This window comes from Colossoma macropomum, unplaced genomic scaffold, assembly GCF_904425465.1.
Source record: "Colossoma macropomum unplaced genomic scaffold, Colossoma_macropomum, whole genome shotgun sequence".
Lineage (NCBI taxonomy): Eukaryota > Metazoa > Chordata > Actinopteri > Characiformes > Serrasalmidae > Colossoma > Colossoma macropomum.
In genome coordinates, this window is record NW_023494787.1 from 31,773,586 (window position 1) to 31,793,967 (window position 20,382).

The 20,382-nt window shown below is 37.8% G+C and overlaps 1 protein-coding gene across 2 annotated transcripts in view; it reads right to left on the bottom strand.

Annotated features, from left to right (window-relative positions):
• Positions 1 to 2,121: 2,121 nt before the first annotated feature.
• Positions 2,122 to 20,382, bottom strand: part of tax1bp1a (Tax1 (human T-cell leukemia virus type I) binding protein 1a) — a 37,219-nt gene continuing 18,958 nt past the window's right edge. For both annotated transcript variants that reach the window (XM_036566949.1, XM_036566950.1), the window contains 12 exons: positions 19,587 to 19,705; positions 17,565 to 17,655; positions 15,852 to 16,007; positions 14,633 to 14,872; positions 13,332 to 13,526; positions 12,627 to 12,702; positions 12,314 to 12,540; positions 9,304 to 9,390; positions 7,935 to 8,115; positions 6,886 to 7,037; positions 6,083 to 6,168; positions 2,122 to 3,398 (listed from right to left, as the gene is read on the bottom strand). In XM_036566949.1, coding sequence (XP_036422842.1) covers positions 3,188 to 3,398; positions 6,083 to 6,168; positions 6,886 to 7,037; positions 7,935 to 8,115; positions 9,304 to 9,390; positions 12,314 to 12,540; positions 12,627 to 12,702; positions 13,332 to 13,526; positions 14,633 to 14,872; positions 15,852 to 16,007; positions 17,565 to 17,655; positions 19,587 to 19,705 — 1,821 coding nt within the window. In that variant the 3' untranslated portion in view covers positions 2,122 to 3,187. The remainder of the gene's footprint in view (positions 3,399 to 6,082; positions 6,169 to 6,885; positions 7,038 to 7,934; positions 8,116 to 9,303; positions 9,391 to 12,313; positions 12,541 to 12,626; positions 12,703 to 13,331; positions 13,527 to 14,632; positions 14,873 to 15,851; positions 16,008 to 17,564; positions 17,656 to 19,586; positions 19,706 to 20,382) is intronic.

A 20,382-nucleotide genomic window follows, 5' to 3' on the forward strand; every position in this document is an offset into this window, starting at 1 on the left:
TGTAAACGGAGATTTTCATCAGATTGTTGAGTAGAGGGCATATAAACACCTCAGTCTTAATCTGTAATCGGAATGTATTCAATCAACGTGTAAATCAATGTAAACGTAGCCATTGTCAAGATAGTTTTCACGATATTTCGTTTTGCTGAGATTTGATATGTTGGAACAGACAAAAAAAAGCAGCAGTAGTGTCACCTTAAAAATAAAATAAAATTGTATGCGTACAGTATTTGACGTTTGATATACTGCACTGAACTAAACAAGAAAGATTATGTTATTCGTAATTAAACATGCAGTTGGTCTGTGTTTAAGTACTGACAATATCTAAGATATGCTTAGAAAAGCATATTGTCATGTAATACATCAAAATAACGATAAAAAATTGTCATATTGCCCACCCCTATGTTGGTGCAACCCCACCTTATTTACCGTGGTAAATAGGGCCTATTGGGACCATCAGAGGCACCGGCATAACTCCAGACATAATTAATAAAAAAAAGCAATACCATGATGTGGTACACCTGACTTACTGTTTCTGTGGTAAAGTGCCATAAAAGGATACTCCACTAGTTGGCCCCAGTTTGTAAAACGAAAATGGCCTTGTTCTGCTGCTGTTATTTGCTGGTCAAATTTTTTTCTGTATTATGAGTGGTCAATAACAGTCACAATAAGCTAGTTGCTTGTAAGTGCATCTGATTTTTAAACAGTATTTGAAGTTTAGTATTTTGCAAACTAAAAAAAATTTGGTTACCACAAACACATTTCATCAATCGTAAATTGGTACTATAAAGCTTGATTGCATTAAGGAGGATCATATAATGAACAGCCAATTTTTTTTTTTAAGTGTTATAGAACACACCAAGATGAGTGTGTGTTACATAGTACAATAGACTAACTGCTCTGTAAGTTTAAATACTTGAGCAGGTGTTCAGGATTTCTCAGTTTAGCCAGATATCTTTAGCCCAAAGTCAAGCCTGTTTAACAGGAAAAGAGCTACTGGACATTCCTCAAGCTTATCAGGCTAACTGAGAAATCCTGCTTTGTGAAATGCCCCCAAGATGTGTAAGTCTTGTCACGTTTGTCTATGTGCGAGTATGTCTTTTTATGAGCATACAGTCCTTTTCCACATTTAGAACCTGCTCCTTTTCCAGAGTAGTTTGGTCACACACACACATTTCAATATGTCCAACAATACAACTGCAATCAATGGGTTCAATGTGACTTACTGTAAAATTGTTGTACATTTGGATTAAAAAGTGACTGACATGCATTTGTTACAACATGGGAGGCAGTTTGATATGCTGTATAGTGAATGTATTGTACTGTCTTTGTAAAGTGGTTTTAAAAATATATTTTCATAGTATGTTTTGTGGAACTTTGTGTAGCAAAAGCTATTTGTATGTGTGGCAAGATTTGTATCATGTGAATATGAGTATGTGTGACTGGTCAGTTGTTTTAAAAGCTGCTTATGACATTTTAAAAAGGTACAAAAAAAAAAAACAAAATAAAGAGGAAAAGTAGACCAATGTGTTAATCTGCAGCGCAGTTAATTACACTTCACTGAACCTGTAGCATTCTTTATTAGTAAATGCAAGCTTGTTACACATACACAGAGCAACCAATTTCTAGTTATATTTTCAGAGGCAAACATTACATTAAGTTGGTTATATGGATTTGGAAGAGTGATATTTAAAGCCACAATCAGGGATTATCAACTTTAGAAAGTCTTAAATCTCAAAATGCAAAGCTCAATGGCAGAAATGATTCAAAGTAATATTACAACATTAAGAAAGTTTTGTTAATTTGGCAACTTGCTGCAGGTAAAAGGTGTAGTCTTTAAGAACAGAGTCAGGCAGTATATATTACATGAATCTGATTGAATACACTGTATGAATCAGACAGAATATACCACTGTATGATTCAGACAGAATATACAACTGAATCAGACAGAATATACTACTGTATGAATCAGAATATACTACTGTATGAATCAGAATATACTACTGTATGATTCAGACAGAATATACTACTGCATGAATCAGACAAAATATACTACTGTATGATTCAGACAGAATATACTACTGCATGAATCAGATATAATATACTGTATAAATCAGACAGAATATACTACTGTATGATTCATTTTAGAAAAATAGATTGCAAATCCCTGATAGTGACTTCAGTATAATGAACAGAATGAAGAAGTATGAACACAGTATAACGCATTTGACAGACAAAGTGCCAAATCACAACTCTGGCTACTGTTCAAGCTGAAACAGTGCTAGGTTGTTCTTACAGAAATCAAAGCACCAGTTTTTGTTTAATATAGATTTAACACAACACCTGCCAGGATAAAACCATCTAAAACATTTAAAATTCACTGGCATACTTGCACAGATCTGTGATCTTTTATCTGGTTCTAGTTCAATGTTTAATTATACAGTCAGTTTAGCATTCTGAAGCACCTTCTACATTTCAAGCTGAACAAACTCAATCTTTATTTATAATATGTATATTTTATTGGCCAGAGCAAGTATGATAAAACCAAACTGGTCCACAGAGGTCTAATGCACTCTAGATAAAAAATTAGACATTTTTAACTGCATATACTTTATGAAAGGGATTTTTTATATCGTTTAATTTCTGTCCACCTTTTAAGATGAAAAAAAAGAGAAAAGATAACAGAATTAAATATTCACAATGTTTTTTTAAAACATTACCTGTGCTCCCAATCATCATATAAAATCAAAAAAACAAACAAAGAAAACATCCACTGAGTGGCAAATAGTAAGTAGCAACAGACCTCTCTTCATAGATTCTATATTTGTACAGAATGTAAAGCCATCAGCTCTCATTTTACAGTGCAACCAATCTTATAGCAGCTTTAAAATGCTTTCTAAATGCATAAACTTTAAACAAACAAAAATCTGGGAAAGGGCTAAGCTTTACACCTGGAGTTGGCTGACAAAACCTGTTTTTTCCTCTGTGCCCTTATATGAGTATCTATGTGCAAATAAAACATTCTGATTGGTGAATCCTAATAGTGTCATAAAACATGCGACCATTAGCACACAGCCAAGTGACATCGTCAAAAAGTGCCAAAGAAAACATTTAAACTCCCCCTCTTCTCTGTGAAATTTTATTATGCTAAAAAGCAGGACACTGTGCCTCACCCACTTGCAGCTTTCTAATCGAAGTTGTCAAAGTTGAGCACGTTGCCATCAAAGTGCGTGAGAACGTGTTTCTCGTAGAGGTGCTGCTGGCAGTCCAGAGGGAACTGCTCACTGCAGACGGGGCACTCCTTCCAGTGAGACTCGACGTGGCGCTCGAAACTGCGCTGCTCAAAGTGCGGCGGGAAGATCACTTCACAGAGAGGACAGCGCTTATGAACATCAGTCCTGAAAGTGAGAGAGAAGCAGAGTGTTACACAGTATTAGTAATCTTCAAGTAATTTTGTGGTTGAGTAACAAAAACAAACAAAAACAAAATAGTAATTGATTAAGATTAAAACAAACATTCTGACATGTACATGAAATTTATTCACAGCATAAATTTCGTAAAAAACAAAGCTAGGCTTCATGTGGACAAAACAATTAATGTGAACAACCTACATAGAAAATAAATAAATCTAAATTCTAGCTAGTTTTCAGCAGCAAGTGGCTGACTACTGTGCAAACCTAGACAATGCTGAGCTGTTCAGAGACAAATATAATTGCTGGAAAAAGTTTGTGAAGTTCATTTACCACTGGAAACTAGATAAAAGAGAAGTAAAAATTAGCTAAGATTTCAGTTTGAAGCCGTTAGTACGTGTACAAGACATCTTTGCATGTTTGCCGAGCTGTTGTTGTTGTAGCTCCATCTGGAAAATCGCTGCTCCAACAAATGCAAATACAGTGGTCTGTGATAGGTCAGTCTGCCTGTCAGGAGAGACATTTACAAAGGAGTAGACAATTCACTAGTTGGACAATGAATGGAAAAGCTCGACATGGTGTCTGTTTACGGGGAAAGTCCCACCCTTCAACAAAAAGAGCCAAAAGGCTTGCTGTTTAAGCTGCAAGCAGGAAAAGCCCTCCCTGCACATGCACAGTTGCACATGCACAGCAAGCTGTAAATATGTGTTTTTGTGCTTTATTTAAGTCAAATGGTAAGGTAGGAAATAATGCTTGGTTTGACTGAAGCTTGTAACCTGGATTTTCCTACCTTCGAATAAGAAAGAAAGAAAACCAAAGAAAAAGCCCTTCAACTGGGAATTCCTACTTGAAAAGTTGGGATGGTGTTCTCAACTCCGAGCTCAGTCTATGGCATCAAATCAACATGGCTGCTCACACAGTCAATAGTAATAAAGACCTACTTCCATACATTCAAATGAGATAGTAGTTGGTTAAATTATAACATTATTTATAGTTTCCTGTTTTGAGAAGGTAAATACACCATGAAGTTATCACTAACATCTCTAACATTTAGGGCTGGGCAATATGACAATATACATTGTTATCGTGATAAGTTATGTCACATCTTCATCTTCAGCACTTGTAGAGCACTGACCAAATGCATCTTTCACTACAAAGAGAGCAAAATTGGTTCCGTTTAACTGGATTTAGTGCAACACAGTATGCCAAATATTGAATAAAAATTACTGTATTCACAGTTTCTGATAATTTTTTTTAAATGTAGCACTACTGGCTCACTCTTCTCTGTTCCATCTGATCAGATGTCTGAAAAAATAATTAGTGTGACATTGCTTACTGTGAATATTTCTTGAACTTATAATTTTTGCCTACTAACATTTGCTGGCTAGCTCGCTGCCAACAATATTTGTTTTCATTTCATGTTTTCCCCCACTTTGTAGCTCGAACACATGGAGGTCAAAAATGATGCAATTCCAAGTTCCGAATTCCCACGTCCAAGCCAAGTAGAGCACAGCATAACTTCTTTGGGGTGTTGCCAAGAAGCCTAGTAGATTACTTTGGCCCATCCTTACTCAGTGCTTCAGTCAAGTACAGTGTAAAAAGTGTTTGTCAGTTCAACCTTAAAAGAAAAACGTAATATATAATACAATTTCAATCCAATACACTTTTGGCCAAATTCAGTTCATATCTCCTCATGGTCTGCTAGCTATTCTGTGTGCGCGCTGGAAAAAAAAAATGATTTTGGTACCCAGCCCTGGCTCTGTAAAAGGGAAACAAACAAAAAGGCTTGGAAGAGAAACACAACACTGTTCCAGCCAATCAGCAACAGGGGGCGTTTGTGTTCATGCACAGGGCAGGGGGGAAGGGGAGGGGCTGTGTGCCGAACAGTGTCAAGAAGGTTAGATGACCAAGAAACAGCCAAAGAGGAGAAAATATGAAGAACAAAGACTGAGAAAGAAGTTCTTAGATGAGAAAAGGGCAAAGAGCCCTGTTAACATTGGTGAAGCGTTGCAACGCTGGAGAGACCTCCAAAAGTTGACAAGGTTAAAGTTGGCTTCCCATTCACATTTTCTCATTCTACCTTAAATCATGCAGCAGTTCCATTCTGGCACCTCAGACGCCTGAATGTAACTGCTGCACCATTTAAGATGGAACGGGAAAATTCAAACAAGAAGATGGCGAAAAAGAAGCTAACTTCAGCTTCATCGAGAGTTGAAAGGCATAAAAGGAGATGAAGAAGTTGCTCCTTGACAGGTGGTTTGCATTAACTTATTTTTGCTGTTTCATAGAACCAGTAGGACAATATTGTTTTGTCCCATTTGTGATAGCAACCGGTTTGCTTTACAGCAGCAATTGTAGCTACAGTTTGCTAACCCACAACCTAGTTACGTTATGTCAGGGTATTTGTCTGTTAAAAGTTTGCAAAGGGTTTTAATGCCACGAAGACTTAAAAAAACAAGTTTGCTAGCCCCATGAGTTCAAATATCAGTCATTCTCCAGAATCATATACTGTGCCTTTGACAGGCAATTTAACTTGTTTTATTCAGCTCAAACAAATATTTTAAATGAAACAAGTAAAAGTAAAAAAAGTTATTTTACATCTCGTACATCTTGTGTCCTGTTCCACTTTTTACAGTCTAGCCGCATAAGTAGTTAGAGCGCATGTGTGTTACCTAGTGTCAAAGCAGAAACTGGTGCGGTTCTCGTTGGATTCTGGACTTTGATGATCACAAACTGCAGGGGCTTCACCATCACCTCCCTATGAAGAGACAACAGCCCATATTAACACACATAATCCACTTCCTGACTGAACCCTGTACTGAACAGTTTAACTCTCTTTAGAAACATCCAACTGCCACTTCCTTTCTGAGACTTGCAAAAACACAAACACCGAGCACAAATCTCCTAAAAAGCACTGATCTCTTACAAACACACAGACACACGCACACACACACACACACACACCACTCTTTCTACTAAAAGCCACGGCTGTCTGCACACAGCCGGCTCCCTGCAAAGGTTAATGGGCTTTTAATGCAGCAAACGAGAGCGGAAGAGAAGTGGGTCACTACAGTGCAGCGCCTGTGCAGAGCACAGGCCGACACCCGCAGCCAATTAGCACAGCCCTCGTCAGCCTCGCCCGCTAATAAGCCTCCGCCCTCGTCACTCCAATCCACTAATGAGCCGGAGAAGAAAAGCCTTAATTGTGCTTTTATGCAAATTGCCCACCCTTGCACTGCCCCCCTGACCTGAAGTGTCTAGCGTGTGGGAGAGAGAAGAGGAAGGAGAAAGAAAGCGGTATGGGAAGAGAAACATGACAGAAGAAAGGAGGACCAAAGAAACAAACTGACTATAGTTACAGTGATAACAGACTATAGCTGTGTGGCAGCTAAAACCATGAATACAGTAATAAATAAAAATCTGTAATGGTAACTGTCAGGTCTACTAGTTAGAAGTAGTAAAACAGTATTCTCACACTAGGCCGTTCCTCAGCAGGATTCTCCAGACCATCAGGAGGGCTGAGGCTCCGTGATGGCTGACTGCAGACTACAGGTCCTGCCCATGGAGGTGGAGCCACTGGAGGGGGGCGGCATGTCTGCTCAGGGGACAACGCCCCATCTGCACCATCTGTGGGGAGGAAACACATATGTACATTACAGTAATCCAAAACAGAACTTGAAAGATGAGATTGTCATTTGTATGTACATTGGTTGCAAGCGGTACACTCATTTTGTTGCAGATCAAATCCTTGTATTTCCATTTTTTATGTTTTTACTTAATTTGAAAAGGCCAGCTGCCAGTTACAGTACACAGTATCAAAATGTCATGGCAAACAGAATAAAAGAAATGGTTGAAAATGATTAGATTAAATTGCTGTTACATTAACTTACATCGAATGTTAAAGTTTTTTCCTTCTCATTACTTTTTCTGGAGATGCCAAATCCGACAGTGATGATTCACTGTTTACTACAGTAAAGTTGGACCAGACAAACACGTTGGACTTCAGCAATGTTTTGGCAAAGATTTGGCATCTGTCTATAGCACCTACAACTCTGGCAGATCAATTTTTACAGGCTATTTATGCATCCCCCATAAAAGTAATATGACTACTGTCCAATCAGCAGAACAGAGAAAACTCAAAATTACACTAGTGATGCACCGGTATAGTAATCGTTGGCCTAGGCCGATATCCAATACCCTTCATGCACATATCTGCCAATACATAAATATTTCTAAACTGCAGAAATTGGGACTAAATCTACTTGGATTGGTTACAGAAAATGTACTACTTATCTGTAAAGGGTTACAAATGCAATAAAATAATAAAATGCAGACATTTTAGCACAGTAGGCCAGCATAATCTAAACATTCTGTTCTTCTGAAGCAAAATAACTACATCATTAATTACCTGTCTGAAATACTAATTTACTACTGTATTTAAAGCACTTGTTTAAAACTCCTCCACTGCAGCAAAACTGACTGTCTCTCTCGCTCTGCCCCTTTCTGTTTGGCAGCTGCACTCACCACGTGTCTGCTGTTCAGAGTAAGGGTTTCCATACTGCAGCTCTGCAGGTTGCTGGGGCACCAGTGGAAGTGGGGGTGGGTCCTGAGGATACGGCAGAGGATACCGCAACACCACAGGCTCCCTGACCTCTGACCTCTGGTCTGCAGCTCCTTCCTCTCTGCCTGCACATGACCGCAGCTCCTGAGAGAGATAAATATCAGCTAAGCTACTGCTGAGTAAGATGTGTTTGCAAGGTAATATTTGCTTCGTAAACAAGACTATTTACAGCAGTCGCCATGGTTATGCGTGAGAAGCAAGAGTTCGCATTCTTGGCTAGAACACCTAGAGCAGGAGTTATCAAATAGTTTTATTCTAAAGGACACTTCAATGATTAGCTATTGAGTGAGAAAGAGCAATATTTTTTAAAAGGAAGAAACATATAAAACAACTTTTAAAATTATTAATTAGTATAGAATCAGATTACATATTGAAAGAACCTTGAATTACATCTAACTGTAGTCATCAATTAGGCCCATTTAATATAATAAGGCACCACAGAATATCAGTCTGAAAACCACTGACCAAGAAAATTCCAAAAACTTAGCCTTATTTTGAAATGTGAAATGGTTCAGAGAGAACCTGTTGACTGACAGTTGGCAACAATGTTAGAGACATTCTGAAAATGTTCCCTGCAGAAAACATCATTGACTTTTAAAAGCAAAAACAAAACAAAAAAAGCTATTAATATATCATTAAAACCTACGAGTCATCATGGGCTGTAACCTGTGCATACCAAACACTCGAAAAAGTTACCACAGAAGTGTAAACAAAGGAAGCTAACACTTAGTCATTGTGAGGGAAACTGATTATATTTATACAGATAAAACATTCCCTGTCTTTAAATAGCTCTGGTGCAGTGTGCTCTAGCTCTCTTTTGCTCTTTCTCCCGCTCCCCTCTCTGACCTGAGAACCGTGGGTCATGATTAGAGGAGTTATTCCCACGTTTAACATTTAACACAAGTGCTGATGGGTAATCAGGAAGCTGGCTGTGGCATTTAGTCTCTACTGGCTACGCTAGCACATTCACACTCAGCCTGACTTGAATGTCTTAATTGCAGAGTCTAATGAAAGTACTTATGATATAAAAGATCCTCATTAACTTTCATCATTTCTAGCCACAGACTCTCATGTTAGCCTTTTGGATCGCAGTGAATATAGCTAACAGAATTACAAATGGCCAATCTCATAACCTAAGAATACCTTTGAGGATAAAAGCAGGAAATAAGGTGGATCTTACAGGACAGAGTCAAAGGCGTTTTATGGCTTGAATGCATTCTGGTACTAGTAGCATGATGACAAGTGTTATAACAGTTTTATGAATGGTTTTACCTCCTCCAGCCTTTCCTTCTCTCTGGTCACATAAGCTAGACTCTCCCTCAGCGATGACACTTCTCTGTCCTTCTCAGACAGCTGAGCCTATTTATACAGACACACCGGCACAAACACATCAAACATCATGACACCAAATTGTTTTATCAGTGGTCATAGAAAAGATGTGCTTACAAATACTTGCTCAAGCAGTAGTGGCTGGAAAAAGGAGAGGAAAAAAAAAAACAGTAGTTAAGTTGCTCATGCATAGATATCATTAGACAACAGCCTGCATGTTATTCCTATTAGTCATGTACAGCAATAACTCACTACCTCCAAATAGGGAATAAGAAGGTATTTGCAAGCAAAGCAACACCAAATGTCTACGCATTACAGCAATCATAGGAGCTGAAACACATTTCGATCTTAGGTTTAAGTTCATGGAGCTCATTACAAACGTAATTAGGGATGAATGTTTTAATGGTGCAGATCAAATTACTTCAGTACTATCGAGTATCAAAAACTCAAGTGTTGTTGTCTTCTTAACATCCACAAGCCATGCATGCTTGTTCCAAAATCTGGGCCGGGGACTGACTGTCTAAATTACATTCATGCATTATTAATGTCAGTGCCCACTTCCAGCAAGTCACATTCAAGCCACACCCACTTTCCAATAATTAAGTAATTTAAACAGGAACTCAGGACTGACGTCAAGTTATCTACACTGAAACAATTTAAATGATACCCATATCCATACACATAATGTGTAACTGGTGCTAGTTCTTCCTAATATACCACTGATTTGTGGCTGATCATTCAGATAAACAATACTCATATCACCGCAATGAGTCCATATATCTGTTTCTCATTACAGATGCTGCAAAGTAGATTTTGTAAAATATACGTTTTAAAAATTAGCTTTAAAACATTTATTCCAACCTTTATTTAAACCTTACTGTATTGTGGTAATGAGAATTTTGTCATTTAAATTGGAAAATGTTACTAAAAATGAATTTAAAATCAATTAAATCGCTCAGATTTACTTTTAATCATTCAACCAGGAATCATTATTTGTATATTCAAAAAAAAAAAGAATTGTGCATTTGCAGGCACAAAAGTAAAATGGATCAATCATTTTCAAAGCATCACTGATGCGCAGCTTATTGTGAAGGTTGCATTTCAAATATATACAGCTGTATGCTAAAGTTTGAATCCCCCTGGTCAATTGACACGTTTTGATGATTTTCTATGTGTAAATAAGTCTCACATAAGTAAAATATTGGATTTTTCTGCAAATTTTAAAGCAGACTTTCCATTTATTTCCTGTTTGACATACTGGGGAAAAAAAAACAAAAAACATAAAATATAAAATGTGCCACAACTTTTGCACGGGCCACATCTTATGTTTTTGGGTCAAATATGGGTCCAATATGTTAAATTCACTAAATAAACAGTAACATACATATGTTCTCTATAGAGGACGTCTTAACTTACATTCAGTCAACAAAACGTAAATGATCAAAGGTAGTTTTCTTTATTTTCCTTTCTGGATTTTGACTCAAACTGAAACACATGTATTCAGTGCTTTGAAGGTGACAGGTCACTAACAAAACAGAGAGGTCATAATTATTCAATAGGCAAATTAAATCACTACCACACCACAAATGGTGCATTATCCTCCCTGAATGATCTAAAAGTATTAAGCCTGTACTTGATTTCGCTTGCATGCATGTGTGAGTCTGTAGATGTGTTTGCGGATGAAACTGACATAGAGTGATGTACAAGGTGATTCTGACCTTCTGGTTTGGTTTATACAAGTCCTCTCAATCCAAAAAGGAAAAGAAAGGCTACGAGCCTCAATTTACTGTGCACTAATCTCTCTGTCTTTCTGAGTTACGGTTGTGCGTATTTGTGTTTGGGTGAAGAACGCTGATGAAATGGTTAGACCCAGGTTTCTTACCCTGCCTTCCAGTAAACACTCATAAAGCACAATGTGCATGCGTGTGCGTATGTGTTTAAACAGGCTGTAAATAAAGGACTCTCTCGCCTTTGATGGTGCCTCCAGCTTTGTCTAAATACTCAGACAAGGGCAGCCCTTTACGACCTAGTCTCTTCTCCACTCAGCCAACCCGAAGCTTTACGACTCTCTCTCTCTCGCTCTCTCTCTCTCTCGTGCTCCCTCTCTCTCTCACACACCCACCCACCCACACACCCACACACACACACAGACAGAGAGAGAGAGAGAGAGAGAGAGAGAGAGAGAGAGAGAGAGAGAGAGAGAGAGAGAGAGAGAGAGAGAGAGAGAGAGGAAGGTCTCACAGAGAGTGCACGATTGGAGTTGGCCAAGAATATGACCACTTTCTTTTTTTGTTTGCATTTTTGCTCCCATTTTATTATTTTTAGTTTAGTTGATCTGTGTCATAACTTAACCTGTTGATTTTCTCGTAGACAATAAGTTAACACAAACTTAAATAAGTTGACAAACATAAATATGGCATTGTCTGCTAATTTTGTTGTGCAATTTCTATTTATTTGCTGATTTTCCCATTTTGAAAAAAAAAAAACAAACATTATATCCAAAATGTGCCATAACTTTTGCACAGGACACATTTTATCCTTCATTTTTCCCCAATACAAGTTAAATTCAGCAAACTGTAATTGTAATGGGCATGAGTGTGTTTTCTGTAGTGGATGTGTTAGAAGACCAACAAAAACATCTGTAAGAGCACTCATGCTGTAAGAAATAAAGAATTTAAAATGCCAGTTTCTCCTGTTAAAGAGCAAATAATGGTTTTACCTAGTCACAACAACTAAAGACTGAACTAAAGAAAAAAATATGTAAAGAAAACACCACTAAACATCAAAAGTCTATTAAATTGTACTTTCAGATATCACAGTCATTATGGATCACTATTCACAAGTCACTAAGTGGTCCCAGATTTTGAGATTTCCAAAAGAACTTGACAGTTTGAGTATCTATTCAATATGTTTTGTGCCCGTTTGTGTGTACGAGTGTAAGCGACAGATGTACCTTAAACCGCTGCTCTTCGTTGGCCAGCAGTAGTTTCAGGTTGTCATTGATGGTGCATTGCTCTCTCCATCTCTCTTCCATTCGAGCAAGCTCCGCTTCCACTGACACGCTGTACTCCTCTCCTTCCTCTTGTTCCTCTTCCTTGTTCCCTTCCATTTTTTCTTCCTCTCTCTCCTCCCTTTCTCGTTCTCCCTTTTCCTCAGACTCCTGGATCTCAGGTTTCTTCTCTGTAAGACAAGAGACAACATGCTATGAGCACTACAGACTATAATCACAACACTCTGTTCTACACACTATGTTTGCATGTCCACACCTGTATCAGGTGACTCTACATCTGGTGTGTTGGGCTCCTGAGTGGTCTCTGTAGATGCATCATTCTTGTTGGACTCCTACACAAAAACATATTTATATCATATGCTTTTCCAAAAAAACAAACAAATGAATAAACAACCTTTACTGTATTTTCGCAGAGTTTTGCAGACAGTGCTGTGTAAAAAACAGTAGTTGTGTTTTTCCCAGTAAAAACTCAATAAAATTAGAATAAATTAAAATATGTATAGAATAGATATAATACATACCTAATAAATACAATAAATATATAATAACAATTGAATTAAAAATTACAAATGATAATATTTATTCTACGTTATTGCAGAATAAATGCTATAAACATGAATACAGTAAATGCAGTAAAAAGGTTTTAAAATTATCATTTTGGTTAATGAATACAGTTAGAAGAATACAAGTTTTTTTGACTCTGACTTCAGAGTGAACTCCAGTCATAGCACAGATTTATTCAATTTTATTGATTAGATGAAGCAGGTACTGGATGATAAGTATAAATAACGGGCTTCCATAAAATAATAATGTCCTTTGTAATAATTTGTATTTTTTGTAATATATAATAAGTAAATGCTTGAAGACCAGATAAAACAGCTCTACATATTTTCTCAGATGGTCTAAGACTTTTGCATAGTTCTTTGTGTCACTAGATGGCGATGTCGCTTCCCTCACTCACCCCCTGCTGTGTCTCCTGCTGCTGGGTGAGTTTTGTAACTTGTCTGCGCAGGCGCTGGCACTCTCTGTATTTCTCCTTATAGTGCTCTGCAGCCATCTGCAGCCTCAGCTTCAGCTCCTCCACCTCCTTTTGCAGCTCTGCCTCCAGCTCAGTGACCACGCCCCCTCCCCCAGCAGCCCCGCCCTGGTTAACACACTTTAAATAAAGACAGTTGCTCAAATGGAGTCATATTCAAAAATAAAGCTAAATAAACATGATTCGTTTATGACAGCAGTGTTTATTCGTGAATCAGCTACCTTTTAAATATGTTTTTAACTTCGAGATCTTGTGTAGTGATACTTGATGTGATGTGAACATTACGAAAAAGTATCTTTAAGCTCAAGAGGTATTATCTAAGATGGTCTTAGCCATCCAAGTCAGCCATAGCTAGGAATAGTTTTCAGAAAGGAAATGCCCACTGCACAATCTAAAGTTACACCTAGGCACAACTAGGTTTAGTCTTAATGGTGCGCTCATATGAAAATACATGTAACAATGACAGCTGATAAACAAAACTGCTGGACGTGTACATATCTTAGGCTCCCAAAATAAAAAAGCAGAAATAATTTCACCAGTAGTGAAACTTACATACTGGTTAAATTATAGAGTCTGCTTAAGTCACACTGACAGATAAATATCTTTACATGTTCAACCAAAATAGAACAAAAAGTCAGGATGGGAAGGTTCAGGAGGACATCACACATGAACAGAGTTTAACCTTTTTGAGCCACAAATATCCAGAGGTGTATTTTGGGGTTCATGACCCCCTCCCTCCCTTTCCACACATACTTGAAACCCACCCCAGTACTAGCTTGTTTGAAGCGGTTAGCATAGCCTAGAAATTAGTCTAGAATTTGCCTATATGCCTGTTCCCAGCTAGGCATAAAGTTACACAGTGCAATAGTCTTAAAATTACACCCAGAATCTTATGACCAACTTAGTTTACCAGACCCTGTGATGTTTTATTTTGCAAATCACAATAATAGTATCTGTCATATTTAAAATTAAATTCGGTTGGTAAAACTGCAGCCTACTACAGCACAAGATATACAGTGAATCCATAAAATATACAAACAGAATTTGATTTAATTTACTGTGTACTGAACATATTTGGTTATGGCACCCACAAAAGTCTGTAACACAGGGTTACGAAAAATAAACTTCAGAATGTGTGGCAATGGAGTTGAGGCTGTTCACGGTGTTGATAATGCCTGCTACCTCAGTTTGCTCTGAGCCTGTTCCATAAGCATCTGTGTGCTTACTGTTTCTTGTGATGTTTGGCTCTTCAGCTTTTCCAGCTGGCTCTGGGCCTTCCTGCACTCCTCCTGAGCCTCTGCTAAGCTGGCCCGCAGGGCATCAGCCTCTTGCCGGGCGTGGTAAAGCTCGGCCATGGTGCGGTCACGTCCACTGGAGGCATCACGTAGTTCAGAACCCAACATGGCTGCCTGTTGCCGAGTTGCTTGAAGCTGCTCCTCTGCCTGACGCAACTGTTCTTTCAGATTCTGCAGACCCACACAGACAGGGCACTCTGAGGGTGACTGTTCACAAGTGCTGACTGAGTGTCTGAGTATCTTATAAATATCTGGCCGCTATATCCTATACCTAAATGTGCAAATGAATCTTCATCAGGTTTTTTCTATCAGTAACTGTTTTTGTGTTAGCACCATGAATACGTATGCATTTATTTTAGATTCTTCAACATAGCTCCAACACAATTTTGCTGACCACTGTTCTGACTGGATGTCCTGCTTTGTGTCTAATTCAGAAAGCAGTCTGCACTGGAAAAAGAAAGCTTATAGGTTCTACGTAAGTGGGCGGGGCTAGACTGTTGTAGGTTGAATAGATGGATATGTGTAAATGTGTTGGTTTTTGTGACATCATAAAAACAGTGGATTACAGCTTAGTTTGCATACATGGTCTAGGGGTGTGCATTCCAACTGTAATAGATATGTAAATTCACACACATAATGGCGACTGCCTCAGATGAGCTAATTAGCTAGAACTACTGCTGACCAGTACAACACTGTCTCTGGACCTAGCTAATATCAGCCTTGCCTATTTAAGGATAAAGCCACACTATCTCAGCCTTCTCTGTACTTAAGAATGAATCCTTGGCAATGTCTTCACATTGATGCGCTCACATTGTGTGTTACCTAACATACTTATTTGCAAATATGAGCAAAACTCACATTATACAGTACTGTCAAAACAAAAAATCAGTGTTTCACTGATGCTTGGTTTGTATAATATCTCAGTCTTTCTGTCATGAAAAGCAACAAATACCCAAATGGTGATTTCAGTATTGAAATACTGACACCATGAACAGGTTAAAAATAAGTTACTTTTTATTGACCCTGTATGGTACATAAATGTAATTGTAGGAGTAAACCACAGTTAGTTTGGCAAAATATCCAAGCGAACTAACTGCTCTTGTTGGCTTTAATCTATAACCTGTGTGTGAGTGTGTCTGCTGTGGCTTACTGTATCTGCTGGGTGTGTGTTTCTCTCGGTACGGAGCCTATGTATCTCCTCCTGATACTGAGCAATGGTGACCTCTCTATTCAGCTCCACAGCTTTCAGCATCTGCAGCTCCGCACTCAGCTTAGTGTTCTCGAGCTCTGCACTGCGTACATGAGACTACACACACACACGCGCATCATAATCACATATACAATTACAGTGTCATGATTGATCACACGCACATCTAACTGCACGTCAACAAAGCAAATGCAAATATTACAATACAAATTCTCTGAGTTACAATATTCTGACACACACATAACTGCACGCAACACCACATGACCACACATGCATGTGCACGCACACACCCCTCTGACCCTCTGACAATTCAATAGACTAAATCAGAATGCTTGTAAACAAATGTTGGCTGTACTATTGGGTAGATAAACTGCATGTTGTCAGTGGTGGAAGCAGCTTGTTTTAAGTGGTGGTAAACAGAAACAGAACAGACTAAACCAAAAATGTCAAAAATTATAAAATCTTCTTTTGTTGGTGGCTGTAATTTCAAATGCACACAACAGATTAGGTTTATGTTTTTCCAGCTTTGAAAAGCAAGTAGAAAGTGAATGGACATCACCATTAGCCTGGAGCTAAAACAGCCGCACTAGCTCTCAGGACTAGTACAAAATCCTCTTATATCAATGCAGTGCCACCAGCTAGGGGTGGGCAGTGTAACGATATTTTATCGCTATCATGATAAATCAGGTCACAATACACTTTTCTAAGCCTGTCATGTATAACGTTAGCACTTTAGAAACACTGACTAACTACATGTTTCATTACAAAGTAAACATAATTAAGGATAATTAACTAGATTTAGTGTAAAACACTGAATTAAAAACATTTTAGATGTAGGTATTATTATTATCATTATTATTAGTATTATTATTATTATTATTATGTAGCATTACAAGTTTTATTTTGTCTGTTCCAACTTATTACATCTCAAAAAACTAAATATTGTGATGCATATCGCATGTCATGAAAATGTCTTGAAATATTGTGATGTAACATTTTGGCCATATCACCTACCCATACTACCAGCTTTATCCCTCCTGAAGTAAGTTCTCAATGATTAAAAGAATCACAAAAACAAAAATTTGAACATGACAGATCTATGTAATATTTTGGTACAATTAATTAAATTTTGTGTGATATGGACAATAAAAATATGCCTTTTTTATGTTTGAAAAGAGCCTCTGAATTTTATTTTGTCAATAAATAATAGGCCATATTTAACTGAATACTATCATAATTAGGTCTGTCAAATAATTTAAATAATTAAGCACAGTGCAACACTTTTTTGTGTAGTTAATCATGATTAATCCAATTTGTCTTATTTGCTTAAATCTGACCCTAGAGAAAGACGTTTTCAAGTTAAAAAGCAGAGCATTTTGGTATAGCTATATGAGTGGATAAAATAGGCTTCATCAGGCATTTACTTTCAATACCTCAATGACATTACCTCATCATGATCTGAAACATGATGTTCAGATGACTGCAGGGTGAACATTTTTAAGTTCCTCATTTTTAGCACAGATTAACTTTTGACACCACTAATTACAACTAACCATAATTCATTATAACCTTCCAAAATTGAGGCAGTTATATCAAATCCTGCACACACACATACACACGCACACCCACATGCACTCACACAGGTGTAGCACTCACCTTATAGAGTTCTCTTTCATCTCTTTCATTCTTTAGCTGACTCTGCAAACTATCCCTCTCTGTGATCACCTTCTGCAACCTGTCTTTCAGACTGCACAACAGATACACACACACACACACACACACACACACACACACACACACACACACACACACACACACAGTTACATGGTAAAAACTCATACAGCATCAAATATCTACATTTCCCAAAAGATTCTATTATGCTGGCACACTTCCAAATCGAGGCGAGCAATGTGAACATATTTTATCATTATTGTATCATAATATTGTTATTGCAACAATATACCTTTCAGAGTGTATCATGGATATTCTCAGTACTTAAAGAACACTGACCAACTGCGTGTTTCTTGAAAACTTTCAGTTTCATTTTTTAAAAAACATGCTGTTTTTGATGGCTATTTGTAAATGTGACTTTATGGGGCATTGTGTCTGTGTGTGAAAAAACTGTCATATGTATTGTGTATCGTGAAAAAGTGTTTAAAGCTGCACTGTCAATTTTGGAGATTTGAAGACCTCTCTGGTGGAAATGTGTAATTGCATGCAACGTGTGGAGGAACATTTAGTAGCATCAGTGGTGCTTCTGACCTTTTCCCCGGGAGGATGAATCTGACATTTGCGAGTGTGTTGAAATAGTATTCAAAGAGAACTCAGTCAAAACTTGGTGAATGACATGTTTTCTGAAGATGTAAGTTAATTATCTATTATCATTGAGCAGGACTTACTTTTTGAGTGTGTGCGTGTGACATTAATATGCAAGAAAAACTTCAAACCTGTTAATTCAGGCTTTACAAGGGTGACAAACAGCAGCACAAACACACCATATTTTAGCCTGTTTTTCCCCCTCCTGCCTCAAGTTTAACAAGAAGTCTTATATAGTGTCGTTTTAATTATAATTATCATATGATTTTTTTATATTGTCCACCTCTATTTCCAAACACTTGTATGTACATGGGAAAATATACTATACTTCATACTTGTTTTGTATGTGTTTGTATGTGTATATATGTTAGGGGTCTGCTACCCAATCTGTATCTGAAGGAGTCTGACAAACCATGTTCAGGCCAATGTTTTACATACAACATTGGGCCTGGGTTTGTGATGAGTAATTTTTTATAGTATCCTTGTTATTTATTTTCACTTGAATGTACTTATGTAAATATTGTGCAATCTCTCTCACGGTCTAACATGTATAGCTGTGTTTAGGATACCAGTTGAGTTTGAGGGGCAGGTGACCGTGTCCCTCAATGAAAGCATGGATGGAGTTTTATAGTGTATCATAAGCAGTCACACCACAATTGATGAGAAGGATGTGTTGGATTGGTGGAGGAGTCACAGCAGATCTGTTGCTTGTTAAGCTCAACCAAAGTGTGTTATGCATTTCTGCAACTTTGGCGCAATGGGGCTAATGGATGATTAGAGGAGAGTGGATGAGGTTCTCTGCCAGATACGATCAGCAATTCCACAAAAAATATACTGGTAATAAATTAAGGGTTTTGCTCCAAAACACATTATAGAACACACAAGAATTTTTTATTGTTTTTATGATATATGTGGTTGGAAGTGCGCTTTACCCACATGACAAATATCAATGCTATATTATGACTTACACCATCTTTTTTAGAAAAATAAAAATGTGTTTTCTATTATGTATCAGCGATTATTCTTTTTCAAAACTCATTATATCCTAAATGGATACAAAGCATTCTGGAAGGAAAATCTTGAAATACTGTTAGTGTATTACAGATGTGTAAAATACCAGATTATCTCAGCATGACTATCAATGAAATCAAGAGCCAAGTGACAAAGCACTGCAAAACCGTGTTTGTGATTACCTCTCTGTTAGGGTGTGTGTGCAGGTTTGGGTCAGGTTCAAGTTACAAATTTAGCAGCACCAGCTGGACCTGATCGAGTCGGGTCTCCAAGTCGTGGGTATGGTTATAGTTCTTACTTCAGTTACATGTTTGTGCAGACATCTAGCGTGTGCGTGCGCACGTTTCCTACCAGTCAAGCTCAGTCTCTTTGAGCAAAGTTCTTTGTGTGACTCCCAGCAGGTCCTGCTCCAGCTGCCTAACTCTGGCCTGAGCTGCTTCTCTCTCTTCTCTCAGCCCCTGCTGAAGTTCCTGCCACAGGACAGAGCCACAGTTAATTAAACAATCCAACCAATTGCTTCATTTAATCACATGCATCAATCAGCCACCTCAAGATTAAATGACATCAAACAGCTTAAGATCAGACACTGTATGCTACATATATGTGTTATACTGTTACATAACAGTCAGTACAAATCGGGGGGAAAAAACAAAACAAATAAATACATAATAGAGACACATAAATGCACTTTCAAAATGTACTGTCTCTTGCCAATAAGAAAATGCAGTGTTAAGAGTATTTAACTTGATATCGAATCTTCAGTGCAATGCCAAAGAAGAACCACTTTCCTTGGATGGTGCTTTAAAATTCGTGACTGAAATTACTCAATTCAAAGCTTCTATAGAGAACCAAGCATGGGTCTTTTATGGCATCACCCTTAAGAACCCTTATGGGAACATTTTTAAAGAAAAGCAAGGGTTATATACTCTTAAAAAAAGATGCCACAAAGGGTTCTTTGAGTGATGCCATGGAAGAACCATTTTAGCTCCCTAAAGAACTATATTTCTGAACGGGATGCCATTTGTGTGTGAGTGTGAAGAACCCTTTTCAAGGTACAAAGAACCTTCACATAATGTTCTTTCTAAAGCCTCTATAGTACATGGGGGTTCTCGTTTCATAAATGGGTTTCTAAAGAACCATCCATTAG